The sequence below is a fragment of the Neopsephotus bourkii genome, unplaced genomic scaffold (genome assembly GCF_033783945.1).
Source record: "Neopsephotus bourkii isolate Nb327-2 ecotype Australia unplaced genomic scaffold, CSIRO-AGI_Nbou_v1 NB_1767, whole genome shotgun sequence".
Lineage (NCBI taxonomy): Eukaryota > Metazoa > Chordata > Aves > Psittaciformes > Psittacidae > Neopsephotus > Neopsephotus bourkii.
Window position 1 is genome coordinate 11580035 of NW_026902241.1, and position 16646 is coordinate 11596680.

General features: G+C 39.2%; 1 protein-coding gene across 1 annotated transcript in view; it reads left to right on the forward strand.

Moving 5' to 3' along the window:
- NUP133 (nucleoporin 133) overlaps window positions 1-15878 on the forward strand; it is a 35596-nt gene extending 19718 nt beyond the window's left edge. The window contains exons 19-26 of the mRNA XM_061378823.1: window positions 80-213; window positions 1785-1943; window positions 3152-3287; window positions 8477-8595; window positions 10056-10136; window positions 12139-12203; window positions 14584-14672; window positions 15627-15878. Coding sequence (XP_061234807.1) covers window positions 80-213; window positions 1785-1943; window positions 3152-3287; window positions 8477-8595; window positions 10056-10136; window positions 12139-12203; window positions 14584-14672; window positions 15627-15763 — 920 coding nt within the window. The 3' untranslated portion in view covers window positions 15764-15878. The remainder of the gene's footprint in view (window positions 1-79; window positions 214-1784; window positions 1944-3151; window positions 3288-8476; window positions 8596-10055; window positions 10137-12138; window positions 12204-14583; window positions 14673-15626) is intronic.
- The last annotated feature ends 768 nt before the right edge of the window (window positions 15879-16646 follow it).

Consider the following 16646-nt stretch of genomic DNA (forward strand, 5'->3'; position numbering starts at 1 on the left):
ATTTTTCTGGTCTCTGCCCTTTGTCATCCTCTTACAGTCAAATGTAAACTTGTTTGATAACTTCTTTTTTCTTGGTTAGTTTCCCTGGGACAATATCAGATGGCAGCCACTTTAGCAGAGAAGTACCGTGACTTTGATATCCTGGTGCAGATGTGTGAGCAGACAGACAACCAGGCCAGATTACAACGGTACATGAATCAGTTTGCAGATCAGGTAACTCTTTTTTATTTCTTTTATATAGCTTTTTATAGTAAGTTTGCACTTGAAATGTTGCAAAAGTTATGATTTTTTTTTTCTTTAATGCATATATATATTTACATACACATGAGGGAGAAACGTGGAAAGCTGAAGTCTACGTTCAGTGTTCAGAACTCAATGGAGCGTATTACCCTGAGACTGCAGAGCATGAAGTGAGAAATAGGGGTGCTAGCTGTATGGGCAGTAGCTTTTCATGGGACCTTTTCTGTGCCTCAGATATATTGTCTCACTCTTGATGCCTTTCTAGCATTCTGTGACTTGTTTACTGAGGTCTGTAGTCAGTGTACGGTTGTTCTATTAAATCAGTGTCATGTAAATTTATGGATAACTTCCAGAAGAGAGAATGAGATTTTTAAATATATTAATAGAAAGTTAGTTACGAATTGAGTAAGAAGGTAGGGATATTGCTGTGGTTTTTTTATTGGCCTGCTAGGTACTTATTCTTCCAGTGTTGAAATGTGGTTTAAAAACTTCTAAGTGTGCTGAAAGATTGGAAAGCTTAAGGAAGAGGCAATAGAGACTAGCTGAAGTGAGTGGGACTAGGACAGAAGTTTCCTAATTTGACACTTGGTGACATCACTTTGTTTAGTTTTCCACAGCCACTGTGGAAGGAGAAATCCTGGTGTCTACAGGTTTCCTAGTAGCATACAGAAAGGTTGCTTTAATTAAAAAAAAAGAAAAAATACCAGTGATGGACAGAAATTATAAAGGTTTTGAATAGTAAGGATTCAACATTCATTTACTGTCAAAGAAGGGGATATATTATTTTTTTTTCTTTTTTAACCTTCACATCCTTTATTTTAAAGGAAAAATGTAAAACTTTCTGAAGAGAAATGACTGTTGCAAGTGCATAGATCAAGTCTGATGGATAGAATATCAGACTGATGGCCTCCTCAAACTTGATTTTTAGAACTGTTTAATGCAGTTAAAATTTAGCAGTATTCTAAAATGACTCTGTAAAGATTAAGCAAACCTCAAATCTGGATTAGTTATTTTACATTGACCTTTTTGAGGATAAAATAGAGGAGCTTGGTTCTTTTTTTTTAGGGCACCATTTTTAACTGATGGAGAAGTAAGGTTGTAGGTTCACTTGGAGACAGGATGGAATGTTTTAAGAACAGTGACAGCAGAAGTAAACAGAAATATATGAAAGGAAATAGCACAGAGTTCTGAGGGCAGCAAAGGAACAAGTGAAAAATACAAGACTGGGCCTGCGATTGAAGTGTTACCTGTTCCCATTCCTGTGGGTTAACATGTAGAACTTACATTTGGCACTTTGTTCAGTTACACACAGCATCCTTCAGTGGAACAGCATCTGTTGCAAAGCAGCTCATGAATTCTTTAAACACTTTTTATCATGACTCTAAAGATTTTTCATCAACATTATTTGTGTGTGTGTCTTGCTTTGTTAAGCAGGTTCTTACCGTGTTCTTACGAACTGTATTTTTATGAAGCATTTTGCCTCAAGAAGAGCAAGATGTTTAAATGTGACTTTTAAAATGTGCTCATATTGCTGTTATCTCCAGAATTTTTCAGATTTCCTGTTTCGCTGGTATCTGGAAAAAGGAAAGCGAGGGAAGCTGCTATCTCAGCCTATTGCTCAGCATGGACAGCTGGCCAATTTCTTGCAAGCTCATGAGCATCTGAGCTGGTTACATGAAATCAATAGTCAGGATTTGCAAAAGGTAGGGCTTCTTAAACAAAACCAAGCTGAAATATTGCATATTAAACAAGTCAAGTACATACTAAAGTAGAAAAATTATGTAGTTATGACTTCATCATCAAAAAACAGCTTACCTAGATGAGTTAGGGAAGAGATGATACAGATTATTAATGGAGTACCAAAGCCTCCCTCCAGGCACCATCTGGTGTATCATATAAGCCACTGCACCATGTAGTGGAGGTTAGGGCTGCTTTTCATCCCTTGTTGGTAACTCGTATTCTTTTATCAAGGGAAGTTTTGTCTGGCTACATGATCACTATGTGGACGGAATTGGGGTTTTACAGTGAGTGCAGTGTAATACAGTGAATATCAGTACCATTACCAGGTTATCTAGTGAGGGAAAACCTGAAACTTGTATTTCAAGACTATTTAAAGTAACCTGGACGTATCACAAAAGTAAAAAAGGTATTGATTACTTTAATGTCTTACATGCATTGTTGACAAATTTGGGGGGGGAGTGGTTAGTAGCAAACAGCATTTGGTATTTGCTATTAAAATAATAACAAAGAGGGAGGTAAAAAAACAATAAAATACCAAAACAAACCAAACCACAAACCAAACCACCCTGAGAATATTGTAATATTCCATTTGTGTTGACTGAGGTTTTCTCTGTTACACCAAAGCACTGTGAAGATGGGCAGGGGCTTTAAAATACACAAGTAATTAGGTTTGGATAGTTTTTCTAAGTGCTCAGAAAGTTTCTTTTCTTTTGTCTGGTAACCAAATGTACAGGCAAGAATTTGTCTGCTGCAGCAGTTATACATATAATTCTGTTTTGTCAGATTCCTGAATTAACAAGTAAATCAGTCTGCATGTGAAATTGTTCTCTCAAAGCATATTTGCCTGGCTTTTCTGGCTAGCCTTGAGTAAGATCCCAGAGGTATAATATGTGAAGTTGCAATTTATCCTTTGATCATAATATAGCTTTTCTTGGTTAATACTGAAAAGACTGTCTTGCTGTAATTGGGGTAGAGATCTGTGTCTCTTCCTGGAGAGAGTAATGCAGAGTTTTAATGTGCAAGTTGTGTGACTTTTAAAAGTAAGGGTTATAATATTACGATTTATAAATACCTGTGAGACTGCAGTTCAGATTAAATGCTTACCAGTTACCATTCTGATGTTAACTTACGAAACTGATTGGCTGATTTCTAACCTCTTTATTAATTTCAGGCTCACAGTACACTGCAGACTTTAGCAAACACGGAGACACGGTATTTTGCAAAGAAGAAAACGCTTCTTGGCTTGAGCAAATTAGCTGCACTGGCGTCTGACTTCTCAGAAGACATACTGCAGGAGAAAATAGACGGTAAGAAATAAAAACAGAGCAAAGTGAAGAATTGACTAATGGAGTCACTGAGTTAGAATCACGGTAGTTTTGCAGATTATTAATCTGTTAGGTTGAGAGCTCTAATAATGTGATCATAGCTGATCATTTTGCCCATAGCAGGAAGGATAAAGAACACAATGTGAGGCACTACCTGAAGCATTCACTTTCACCTCTGAGTTAGGACTGTGAGCATGGGAAGTTTGTATCTTTCCACTTTTTCTAATAATACGCAAAATATTGGCATAGATAAGCAGCTGCTCAGTAATTTGAGAAGTCATTAGACAGTTCTGAAGTGGCTTAAATTTATGAACCCTTCACATGGTGTGTTTTTGTGAAGCTGCATTTTGTTTTTCAGATGTGAAGTAAAAATGCTTTAATTTCTTAAAGCCTGTTGATTGAATAGCTCTCAATTCTAAATCCTTCTCAAGTCCTGAGACTCAAGTTGTACAAGAAAATCAGTAACAATATTGTATTGTGATAATGTACCTGCAAATACATACATTTGTGATAAAGTGCTTTCTCAGCATCTTACTCTCTGTATTTAGAAAGGCTACAGTGACAGTGTTCCATGATGCTCTAACTGAAAGGGTGTTAATGGGAAAAATAGGAATACCTTTTCTGCTTCATGAGCAAATGTAAGGGTTCCACTGGCTTTGCCATTCCTGTCACGTTGGAAAATACCATTTTCCTGACACAGTTTGTGCAGCAAGTGGTGCTGTGAGTTTGGGGGCTGGAAAATTCTGTGGTAACAGTTAAGCTGGTTCTGGCCACCAGGGGGAAGCTCTGAAATACTTCTCAAGGTTACTGCTCAGGCTTTCTTTGCTTATCTTCGTATTTGTCCGTGTATGTTACGTACAATTTTTACAAGAAATCCTGTTGAAAAAGCCCAGGGAAAATGATGATAACTAAGTAGGCTTAACAAGTTATTTGTAGCTTGTAATAATAACAATATAGTATCTGCCTTTAAATTACAAAACATTGCATGAAATCTTAAAGCTTAAATTTGCTTTCTCACCACTGTGGGGGAAAAACCCAAACCAAAACACACCTATGCTGATGTGAAGAATCTAATCCTCAAATAGGAAAACTGTAGAAGAAGAAAATCGATGCTTTATTTGAGTAGACCAGTGGACCCTCAAAATTTGGTCTGGTCTGTACTCCACTGTGAGGATGGAGGCACGGACCCAGAGGTAGAGTGCAAGCTGGATCATTTATTGCACAGGTTACACAATATTTATATGCTTCCAAGGAATTAGCCAAGCACATCTGTGTTTGCCTTGCGGTTACATCAGGTAAAAGGTCTAGAAATCCTCTTTCCAGTTCCAACGTCCTTGTTCCTTGCCAGTTCCAACATCTTCCAAGTACCAGTCAGGGGCGGGTCACTCTTAATTGCCTGCTGTAGTTCCTCCTCCCCGTGGTCTCTTGACAGTTTTGATACTTTCCACCCCCCATGGTTCCCCCTTCTTGTTTTTGCAATGCAGTGTACACGTCTTTCAAAAGCTTGGGTTAACATTCACTGCATACATCGTAATAAGCAAGGTACAACGCATATGATGACAAAGAGAGCAAGCAAAAAGATCAGTACTCCCTTAACCAAAGTCAACACCCACCCAGTTGTACCGCAATCAGAGAAAAGTGATGATAACCAGTTTTTATCATCCTCCCTTAACTTCATTACACTGTCTTTTAATTTGTGGGTACTTTCACGTATGGATTCTGAGTGGTCTGACAAATTCATGCAACACATTCCTTCCAAAATTTCACACCCATGTCCATGCGCTAAGAGGAGAAAATTGACTGCTGCTCTATTTTGCAGAGTCGTATGTCTAATAGAGTCAACATCAGTGAGCAGTGCAGAGAGAGTGGATGCTGTAGCATTAGTTTGTTTAGCAAGCCAACATCCTAACTTATTCAATGTTGCTAAAGCTTGAGCGCTACCTACTCTGGGACCTAAAAATGGAGTAGCTATTATTTCACCCAGGTTCCAAAAATTTACTTTGTCATCCCAGCTCAATTGAAAACCATTCGTTGACCTTCGAGAACACAATCCTCGTTTATTTATTATCATAGTGTTATTAGGGATAAACATGCCTAAGGTCCCTATTGCACACGGGCCGCCCTTTATATGGGATGGCACTCCTTGCAAGGCCCGGTCTTGTGGCAACTGAGGCATGGACTCTGTTTCTGGCTACAAACAAAATCCCTTATTGAGTGAGCTTACAGGTTTTTATAGTATTCTGCCTAGAGGTTAGTAGGGGTTAGTTCCTTTGGTACTTTTCCATCACAAAACAATCTTATTGATCACTTACTCTTTCAGCCAATCACATTACTGTCCACTCGCCTTTGCTTGAGTAATTATTTCTAAACACAGTTCTTTGCTATCACTACTAATTACAATCTCACTTCCACTTCCCCTTGACTACACATTCTTTATTTTGTATTAAGCATCTTCCTGTTTCCAAATTTACAGTCCTCAGAAATTATCCTGATGCTCTTTCTTTGGTTCCACCTGATGTTCTTTCTCCAGTTCTTCCCGAGTTGTCCCTTTCACTTCTTCCAAGGTTTGTGGCTGATAAGAGTCCAGATGTCTGGGCTCTCGTCGAGGTCTACTGGCGCAGCTTCTTGTGCAGCATTCCCCACATCTCTCCCTTCTTTATAAACTAACAAAACATTGTTAATAGATTTAGCGATCAAACGATTTATACAAGGAATTAAACAAGCAACTGTGATTAAAACATATAAAAAGATTTTTACACACCCTACTGCAATTTTAATAATGTCTTTCAACCATGCACTGATGCCCTATTCTGACAGCAAACTTTCTAGCCAATTCCAGCTACTCTCCACTCACAACTTCTGAACTCCTTTAGGTTTTGAATTGCCTCATGGGCAAACTCAGAATGATTAGACAGGTTCATGTAACACATTCTATCAAAGTCTTTACAACCATGTCCTTGAGCTAATAGCAAAAAAACTATGGCAGCTCGATTTCGAAGGGTACCATGTTTGACTGAATCATTATCTGTTAACAGACCATTGTGTGGGTGAAAAACCTCCAGAGCAGAGGCTGGGTTTCTTCCTACCTCTCACCGGGAGGAGTCCACCCCCAGCCGCCCGGCAGCACGCATCTCGGTGGGCGTACCTGCGCCTGCCGGAGCATGCAAAGGCAAGGGGCGGACGAGTTATCATAGCCCTCTGCCTGCGGGCAGGCAATGGGGCGAGTGAGTGAGCCCCCGGCAGCAGGGAGGTGGAGGTGGCGCACCCGTGCTCCACAGCTCCTTGTCCTGCTGCCACTGGGTGCAGCCCCTCTGCTGGAGGGGAGCCTCCGCTCAGCTCATGCGGGAGCATCGTTTTCCTCCCCACTGTCCAGCCCGCAGTTCGCCCCGTGATGGACAGGATGTGGAGCGTTCATGTTTCTGGGCAAGTTCACAGCACCTTGATTTTCTGCTTCTTTTTTAATGCTTTTCCACATATCATGCGGGTCATGGGGGTAGAGGTCGGGTTCTCTGTCAGGGTTGATTGGTCTGGGAGCAAAAAGGTCATCTTTGCCTGGCTCATTTGCTGTTGCAGCCTGCCTGTGGGTATCTTCCCGCAGATCAATAAGCGCCAGGAGGGTGTGTGAGCACCAGCAAAGCTTGCGCCTCATGACAGCCAATGCCAGGATCAGGCAGGAATAGATCTGGCGCAGTTTCTGGGTCTACTGGCCATGGGTCGAGAGGATCGAGGAGGTGTTTGCAAGAACAGAAGGGTGTTGTTTGTTGGGACAGAAGGGGTTGATGGTGCTGACGCTTCCTGTACTGCCCTGTCAAGTGCCTCATAGACTGAGCGCCGTACCCCCAGCAATTTGGGTGCTGCCGCATCATCACTTGTGGGTGTGTCCCAAAGGTAGACCCCAGTCTTGTCCCGTACTCCCTTCTGATAAATATTAGTTGATGTCGCCTCTGGGGCATGGGCTGAGGCCCATATTAGTAAGTCTTTCAGTTTATCTTCATTTACAGTAACCCCCTTCTTCTCTAGGTACTTTACTAGTACTCTGTACACTGATGTGTGCTCAGGGGATACCGAGTTTCCCATGTTCCTGTTCCCAGCCGCTTACCTCAGTCAGAGGTATCTGTTAATTGCTGCAGTCTTTCAGAGTTCGGCTGGGCGTCCTCACCGGTTGCTGAGTCACGGCTCTCTGTCTTGTCCCTGTTCGGGCACCATTTGTGAGGATGGAGGCACAGACCCAGAGGTAGAGTGCAAACTGGATCATTTATTGCGCAGGTTACACAATACTTACATGCTTCCAAGCAATTAGCCAAGCACATCTGTGTTTTTGCCTTGCGGTTACATCAGGTAAAAGGTCTAGAAATCCTCTTTCCAGTTCCGACGTCCTTGTTCCTTGCCAATTCTGACGTCCTTGTTCCTTGCCAGTGCCAACATCTTCCAAGTACCAGTCAGGGACGGGTCACTCTTAATTGCCTGCTGTAGTTCCTCCTTCCCATGGTCTCTGACAGTTTTGATACATTCCACCCCCCACACTCCACTACATGTTTGTATGTGACACATGACATGGCTTTTAAATCTTGCACTCTTTGTATGTCAGTTTTCTATTGATAATTATTTTTTGCCATGTTTTGTTTGTGTAAACAGGTAAAATGCTCCTTAGAATTATTGTCCCATTTCTACCATGCAGTGGAACGGGGCAGGCAGGGCAGGGTTCACAGTGTGGCTGAAATTATTCTTTTTTGCTTGCTTCAGCACAGTAAGTCTCTAACCCACAAGCAGATGATGTTGGAAAGTAAAACATTCAAAAATGGACTAATCCATGAGATGGAGCAGGTCCATGGCATGGGTCTTCAGCCAAAAGCTAGCTCCTAAAAAGTGCAGCCAATTTACTTCCCTGCATAGTGCAACAGCTTGCCTCCAATTCTATGCATTCACTTTGTGGTTTTGGGAGAAAGGAAGAGTTACTAGTCTGCATTACTGGGAACCTGAGTGGAAAGTAACAACTAATTCACCAGGATGGCCATATTGAAGTGGAAGTATTTCTGTGTCCAAACAGAATGCTTCATAGCAAGCACTTGCAGACCTGAATAATATTGTGACTTGACAGTTGTTACTGTGCCATAGAATTTGTTATTGCATTTTAATAACATGAAACATTTATTTCTTTAAACGACTACAAGAAATATCAGAACAGGAACGCTTTCTGTTACATCAGGAGACGCTTCCTGAACAACTACTGGCAGAGAAGCAGTTGAACCTCAATGATATGCCGGTGTTGTCTGCGTCTCAGCTCATTGATGTAAGTACCTGGGTAATGAAGAAGATGAGATAAAGTTCCAGTATGTTTTCTGCCTCTGTGTGACAAAATAAATGAGAAGATCACAGCTGTCTTTACTCCTTATACGACTTGCTAAGTACCTAAAGATCTGACATATTAATAGGTTTATCTAGCTTAGTTTCTGCCAGCAGCAAACTTCAGAATGCTGGTTTTAGTTCAGATTTCTTCTTGCTGAATGTGTGCTTTAGAGTGCTGCTAGGAGAAAAAGCAAATCAAGTCAGTATCAGAAGCTGATTTACGGGTCTAAGCCAGTTTCCGGGTGTGAGACAGTTTTTACCTTCTGTTTCATTCTCAGTAGGGCAGAACTTGGAAGGCAGAAGGAACAAAGGATTCCACTTTAGTGGGCAGGGATGCTGCAATCTAGAAAGAGAAAGGGCTAGAAGCAGGAAGAGGCTTTTGGTCACTTGTTGCAAAGAGGCACCCGAAGTATTTCTATTTTCTTTTTCTTTTTGTAAAACAAAAACCTAACAAACACTGAAACAAATAAATGAACCGCTCCAGTACTGGGATCAGTAATAGCTCTGACTCCTTTTCCACACCCCTGACGGTAGCCAGGAACCAGTCAGCTTTACTGCTTCTGCCTTGTTGACAGCATATTTTTACCATCCAGTGATGCACACAAGAAACATTCAGTGAGTAACAGTGATACATTGTAAAACAATCAGGTTCTGGCTCGTTGTCAGTTCTGCAGCTCCTCACTTTCCCATAATCCTGTGCAAGATCAAAATCTGCTAGCGTGCTTGTTTACATTTTCTCAGTTTTCTTAGCAGAGCTAATAGCAGATTCTGAAGTCATTACTTGCCTGTTAAGTGAAGCTACCTGTGGGATTAGGGAAGAGTAGGAAGTGCCACGAGTGACTTGGCACCAAGACAGTTTTCCTTCTGAATTCTCTGTTATTGTCAAACCAGTGTTCATACTTGCTACTTGCAATGTGAGAATGAAACTTGGAAAGTGTAAACAGTGTTAATGTTCATTTTCCTTTGAAATACTAATTTGGGGTGGGGTGTGAAATATTGATATCAAACTTTTCAGTTTTAGAAGGTGAAAGGCAGTCCATGTGCTTAAGTATTGCTTTGAGTTTCATTACCAAAATCATTCTGAGAGCTTATTTGTGAAGCTGAGCTCTGGCTACAATAATCCAGGAATGTTACAGCCTTAAATGGCATTTAAATTTGAAACCTAGCAGCCTTAATATCCAGTATCATTTGTCCACAGACCATTGTCATGTAAGTGGAATGCTGCTCTAAAACATTAAGTATATTCCTTACTACAAAAATACTTGTCGTTGAATCAAAACATATTTTCGTGAGAAGGTCATGTAAGTGAAAAATACATGGTGGTCTTCCCACAGTGAGTTGTCCATATCAGTTACGTTAGTTTGTAAGCTAAAAATAATTCTCTGCATTAATCTCTCATCATAGATGTACATATGTGATGAGAACAGAAGGGCCAATGAATATGACTTCAAGAAAGCACTTGATCTGCTGGAATACATTGATGAGGTAGGAAAAGTTTTTGAAGGATTTCTAACCCAGAGACTTATGTTTTTATTTATTATTATTATTCGTATTTAAGCTAGGATGGTGCATCTATAGTGAGTTAACAAATTAGCTTGGTGTACAGTAATTGACCATAACTCCTGATGTGTGTTTTCTGTTTTTAAGTCGCTGGAGAATTAATGCCAAATGTGGTTTAGATCATTTAAGAAAAATGACACTCCTCATCTTCACTTCCCATTTATAGTCTAGAGTTTCTTCTTTAGAGTGTTGCTTCCCTAAGGATTTTCTCCAAATAGGATTAAGATCATCTGTTTGCAGGAGTTTAGTTCTTGTATCTTCCCTATTGGCGGTTCCTCTGATTGTCAGGAGATAATGTGGGATAGTCACCAGCTTTTTAACATGTTGATAGCATTGAACCACAGATTTGCTATCTGCTTTCTCACTGTCTCCTTGTATGATGTAGTATCTTGTCAGGAGCAATTTTTCACTAAGCATAAACAAATCAGCTTCTGAGGAGCATCAAACCTGAATTAACAACAGTCTTTGCTAAAAAGCTAGAGTTGTGTTATTTTGGTGAAAGTGTTCCTTACCAACTGAAAATGAGAGATCTTCTCTGATTCTTACCAGTTCCCGCTAGTCTGGGTAGGGCTCCAAGTTAAAATCCTCTCTGTAGTAGCGCTTTGTAAACAGCATTGTGCCATTTTGTTGGTCTGCACTAACTTTGGGGTTGATAATTATAAATATCTATAATTGCTTCTAAATTTTAAGTTTTGAATTGTATTTTATTATTTTTTTCTTTGGAATAACATTTATTGTTATTAACTACTCGGGATTTTTTGCTTTATGTATGAGTATGTTTACTTGTCCTGTCTTTAGTACTGTGTTATATTTCATATATGAAGGACAGTATTATTGCTTAGAGTAGTACATAATACATACTCTGAATTAGTTTTTAGTTTAAAAAGAAAATTCAGTAACTTTTTTTTTGTAATAAATATTTCCTTCATTTTTACAACATAAATAGTCCAAATAATAACATTTTGCAGTAAAATGAACTTGAGTGAACTCATTTGGTTCTCTTTTAAATTAGTTTTCCTCTGAAATCATGTCAACACAATTCATGAACTGAGATGATGTTGGGGTTTTTATCCAGATAAATGTCACTCTAAAAGCATGAGATTTCAAAATGATTTTTTGCCCAGTTATTTGAGTCTCTAACAACTTTGTGTAGAACCAATCAGCATGAATTAAAGATGGTGGCTTAGGGTCTAACAGCTACCTGTTCCCTAGTTTTCCTTGCTTTTCTTTTGCAAAAGTGTAGCATAATGTGAAGACCCATTCTCTTGCTTTCAGTCTTCTAAATTCAAGTGTTCATGGTTTCTGTTCTCTCTTCTGAGGGGAATCTAAAGTAGGTTCGATGCATTGGGATATTGAGGGGTGGAAAAAAATACATGGTCTTTTTTCTGACATAACATTTTTAAAGGGGCTTTGACATCCATTATCTGAAAGTTTCTGTGCAACCAAGGGACTGTCCTTTCCAAGACAGCTGTGTATCTTTGAAGAGATTTACTAATACATTTGTAAAACACACACGCTAATGTGGACACTGTGCAAGCTAGATAGCTTGGCCGTGCTGAAAAAAGAGCCTTGACTTCAGTCATCATTTAGCACATGTTAAAATGAAACTTGCCTAGAATACCACATTTTACAAATTGGTATTTGTTCGTGTGCTTTAAAATAGGCCCTTTTCCAAACTGAGGTAGTTGGTCTTTAGCAGTCCTGTGGTAATGGAAGTCTGAGGCATGTTTCCAAATGGAAATAAACAGTCCTTGGTGTTTCAACAGTCCAGTCAGGTCATCAGTTAAAATAGCCTATGTTAAACACAGGGCTCAGCAATTGAAGAATCTAATGCATTGGTATAATCTGTGTGATGGAACAATTATTTCTTTAGGAAAATAATGAAAAATTTTAACTTACTTGTCTTTTCTCCTCATATGAATTGAAGGGAGAGGAAGTGGATGTAAATGACCTAAAACTTAAAATTCTCTGTAAGGCTCTCCAAAGAGATGGGTAAGTCCAATATGAATATAATTTACTGGGAGTATTTGTGACATGGCTGTTCCAGAATTGCATTTTGGTATACTATTCTCTAGCTCACTGAAAAGATTGGATTTCATAGCGTAAGGTTAGTAAAGTATGAAGTATTTGATCAGAATGTGGCTTTTCTTTTGTAAAGTGAAACCCCAGCAAAAAAAATCTGTACAACTTTGTTCACTTAGCTCCCTGGCAACTTACTGTGCATTCTTAGCACCTGAGACAGAAATGTACCTGTGCAGCTTTCATTCCTGAACCCTTTGCTGAGGTAAAAGAAAATGACTGATGCCGAAAAGTTTCTTTCTTTTGCAGCATCTCAAACAGAAGCTAGTTAAGAGCAACACAAGCGGAGGTCACTCCTGCAAACTTTTATTTCACTTATTTTTGGCCATTGTACCACATTGATAAGCTCATGACTGTTTTGAGTTAAAGTTGTATTCTTGACTGTAAGAGATTTAAGCTGTAAATATTACTTAACAGTGCCATTCTTAGGGGTGTTCACCACCAAATACAGGCTGAATCCAACTGGTCAGAAGAATTGCCTCATCAAGCAGTGCTGCTGTTTGTTCCCAAGTTAAATAACTCAAATGGCATTTCCTCCCTTTCCTTTCTAATTTTTGGAAGTTATCCAGTTTTTCTAACACTCATCCATGTTCCAGGAGGACCTAAGGAGGAAAAGATGAGGAGAGAACATGTTCCAACTGTAGCGTGCCATTTGTGACTAAAATGGAAATAAGCAGCATTTGGATTCACACTTATACATAGGATAGATTCCGAAGTCTGAAGAAAATAAGTCATTGTCCATTATGACACAAATAATATGAAGAAGCAGGTTCATACTGTTCCAAGTATTTTTTCCCTTTCTGTGATTTTCAAGACAGAAGAATCCAGAACTCCTACATGGCACCAGTCCAGTAATTGGTTTATGACCTGTTCAGCCTGGGCTGAGAACAGAGATCTGAACATAATATTTAAAGCACTCATCATACAGAGTGCTGACACGACTTTTCCCACTCTGCTAGCTAACCAGATGCAATTTGAGATCATTTTGCATTTAGATCACTTCAAGATCACTTGAATAGTGTTTAGAAAACTTCATATCCCAGTTGCATTTCCAGTCCAGCAAGGCTTTCAGAGGCTTGATGGCTGTTTCAAAAGAGGTAGTGTTAGCTTTCATCTCTATGCAAAAGTAAACGTTTGACGTTACAGTATGTACTTTTAAGGATGGCATCTGTTTTCTAGCTTAACAGCTACAAATGGTGGTAAGGTTCTTGTGTAGAATGGAGAGCCTTGCTGAATGTGCTTCTGGTGTTCTGGCAGGGTCCTCGCTGTACTCTGTGCCTAGGAGAAGAAAATTCCCCAGGCCCCTTCCCTCACATTTTTCCCAGTAGAATTGAAGATGAAATCCTAGATGTTTGTGAGTTTAAGTGACATCCAGGGTCAACCTGTGGTTTCAGTGAAGCGTAGAGGCTTTGTCAGTAACAGCTTCTGGGTGCCAGGTTGGGATCTCTTGGAGTGTCCGTGGGCCCAAGGGGGTTCATGTTGGTTTAGGGAGTGATACAAAAACTGGTTTTATCTGGCAGTTTCACATACGGAAGAGAGCAACTGAAAGGTCAGAACCACAGCAAAACAAGACAGATTGGTGTTGACTTAAAACTGCTGCATGTAAAGTTGTGCAAGGGTGAAAATTTGTCATTAAAAATAATCTTTCTCTTAGAAAAACCTTTTTTAGCAGAGATAAGACTTGCATTCACAAGTCTCCACCTTCATATTTAATCACAAATGAGACAAACTGGTTTGTGTCTGTGGTGCTGTTACAGGCCTGAAAGTTAGATTTTACAGGGTTTTTTTCTTCCTTTCTTTCCTCAGTTTGCTTTTTTATTGGTGTAGGGTGTTTTTTATTGGCATAGGGTAAAACATGTGAAACGTGTTAGCAAACTGATGCTCTTGCTTTATTCTACAGTCTATACCTTCATCATCTCAATTGTAAAATATGATTACTAAGAACAGGTATTTCTTATGATTACTAAGAAGAGGCAATTCTTATCTTTATGGATTATTTTATCAAAGAAATAATATTTTCTTTTAGTTTACAAGACAGGAAGCATTCCTGTTGTCTTCCTAACTAGACTACATTTCGTAGTGCAATTTTATTGCAGTTTTGCTCTTGGAATAAATAATAATTAACAAAAGATGGAAAAAACCCTCGAGCTGTAGCCAAGCACACACCACTTTTGTGTGAACATGGTTTAATTACCTTTGATATTTTATCAAGTTCTCCTTCATTTTGTTTTTACTTGTTTTCATTTGGTTTCATCTGTTCAATTCTTTCTACAAATTATTCTTTCACTTTCAGATGGTCCAGTTCAGATGGTAAAGATGATCCAATTGAAGCATCTAAAGATAGTATATTTGTGAAAATACTCCAAAAGCTATTGAAAGAAGGTAAAGTGTACTTAAATATAATTGAACTTCTTGAAATTGTTTACTCCTTTCAAAAGCTGCTTAAGATGAACACTGATATGTAAGAAGTAGCCTTAAGAAGTTCTGAGTAATACAGACTTCTATATGCATTTCACTAATTACATTCCCATGGAGCTAATTGGATCCCTGTGACATGTTGATGGGATAAGAGATGAGCAGATTTCTTGGGTACAATCTTAGTACCCTCAAATTATTTGCATAGTAGGGCAGCCATCAGATTTTTAGCAATTTCTTACTACAGTAAAGGATGCCTTCTGGAGTTTAATGCATGTCTTCTGTAAGGTGCAGGATTAGTAGCTAATTGACTGCCACTCAAAACAGCTTGATCTATTTTAGCTTAAATGTGCTTTTGCTTTTGGTTTCTCTCTCCAAAAGCAAAAAATTAATGATCCACTTCCCCCAGCTAAAGCTGACCATGGGAAGTTATGGCCATGGTAGTTACAGCTGGAGAGGAGAGAAGCCATTTAGAGTCAAAGTCTGTTTTAAATACTACTGCATATGAACCTTTTCCAGAAGAGAGAAGGTTCCAGAACAGCTCTGATTTTGTGTCCTCAGTCCTGCCAGCATCTTTTCTTTTGTGAGATTTTCACACCCCAGGCTGAAACGTATTTGCTACATGACTGATCTTTTTGCTTTATTTTTTTATTTTGGTGAAGTGTTATGTAAAGACTATATGTAAAGACTTGGATTCTATGTTTTGGGATTTTAGGCTTAATCATAAATTCACTGAGAAGCTCTTAACTCAGTTTTACAGGTTAAGCTTTATTGTATTTCTTGACATGTATAACAAAATTAGATCTCAATTCCCAGAGTAATTTAACTCTGAGGCAGGCACAGGTGTTTACTTAAAAATGATCTTAACTGCTAATGCAGGGTACGTTTATCAGTGTTGTAATAAAAGGTTTTGTGTTGTAGGAGTTCAGCTAAGTGAATATTTACCAGAGGTGAACGACATGCTGCAAGCAAATGAACTTGGCAACTTGAAATGTAATGCTTACTTCAGGTTTGTGTTAAAGGCAAACTATGAACTTTATGTTCAGGGACAAGCATGATTCTCACTATTTTTTTAAATACTTTCTCTAAAGAGCTGTTAAATTCCTGTGTACTGTTTTATGTTCTGTTTATTTGTTTTGTTAAAACTTTGTAATAAAATCTACATGAGTAATACACTTGGTCCTAAATGTATAGACATCAGTGCTTTACTCAGAGGAGGCAGAGTTGTGTTTTCAGACAAACAAAAAAGTTTTTGTTTGCTGTGCCTTTCCTAAACTTGCTGTTTTGTTTTATATCTTCATTAATATGACTCCTGCCTGAGACTCAAAGATGTGCAGACACATAGGGTGAAATGTGGGACCCACTGCAGAAGGTGGGGAAACTTTTGATCTCTCTTAATTGGGGCTGGGGTTTCACACTGAAAATGTTAATGCTGGTGACTGTGTAGCTTACCTCAGAAACAAATGATTATTAGATTACTCTCTTCTTGTACAATGCTTTTTGCTGCAGAAGCTAGGTAATTTCACTTTTTCATTAAAGATTACTGGCACAAAAAAGGGTAACTCGGTTGACGCTGGTCACTCAGCCTGTTTGGGGTGGAAAGGGATAAAGCACAATCCCCGATAAGTCCTCTGATCCAGTAAATACACCATACTTTCAGTTTCTATCTGTTAACATCAAACTTTTCAAAGCATTTTAATATTTTATCTGTACAACTTTCATTTTAGCTCTATCCAGATTTCTAGAATATATGTAAAAATGTGATTGGCAGCTCACCATGCAGTCATTCACCGCAACTGTTTGAGCCTTGGCTCAGAAGAAACCTAGAAAGCAGTGGTGGAAGTGTGGGAGTCCAGCACGCTCTTCCTTGCTCGGTGCCTTGTTCTCTATAAGTTGATGCTACTAATTTTCTGCCCCTGTTAGTTTTCTCTGATGTGGGAA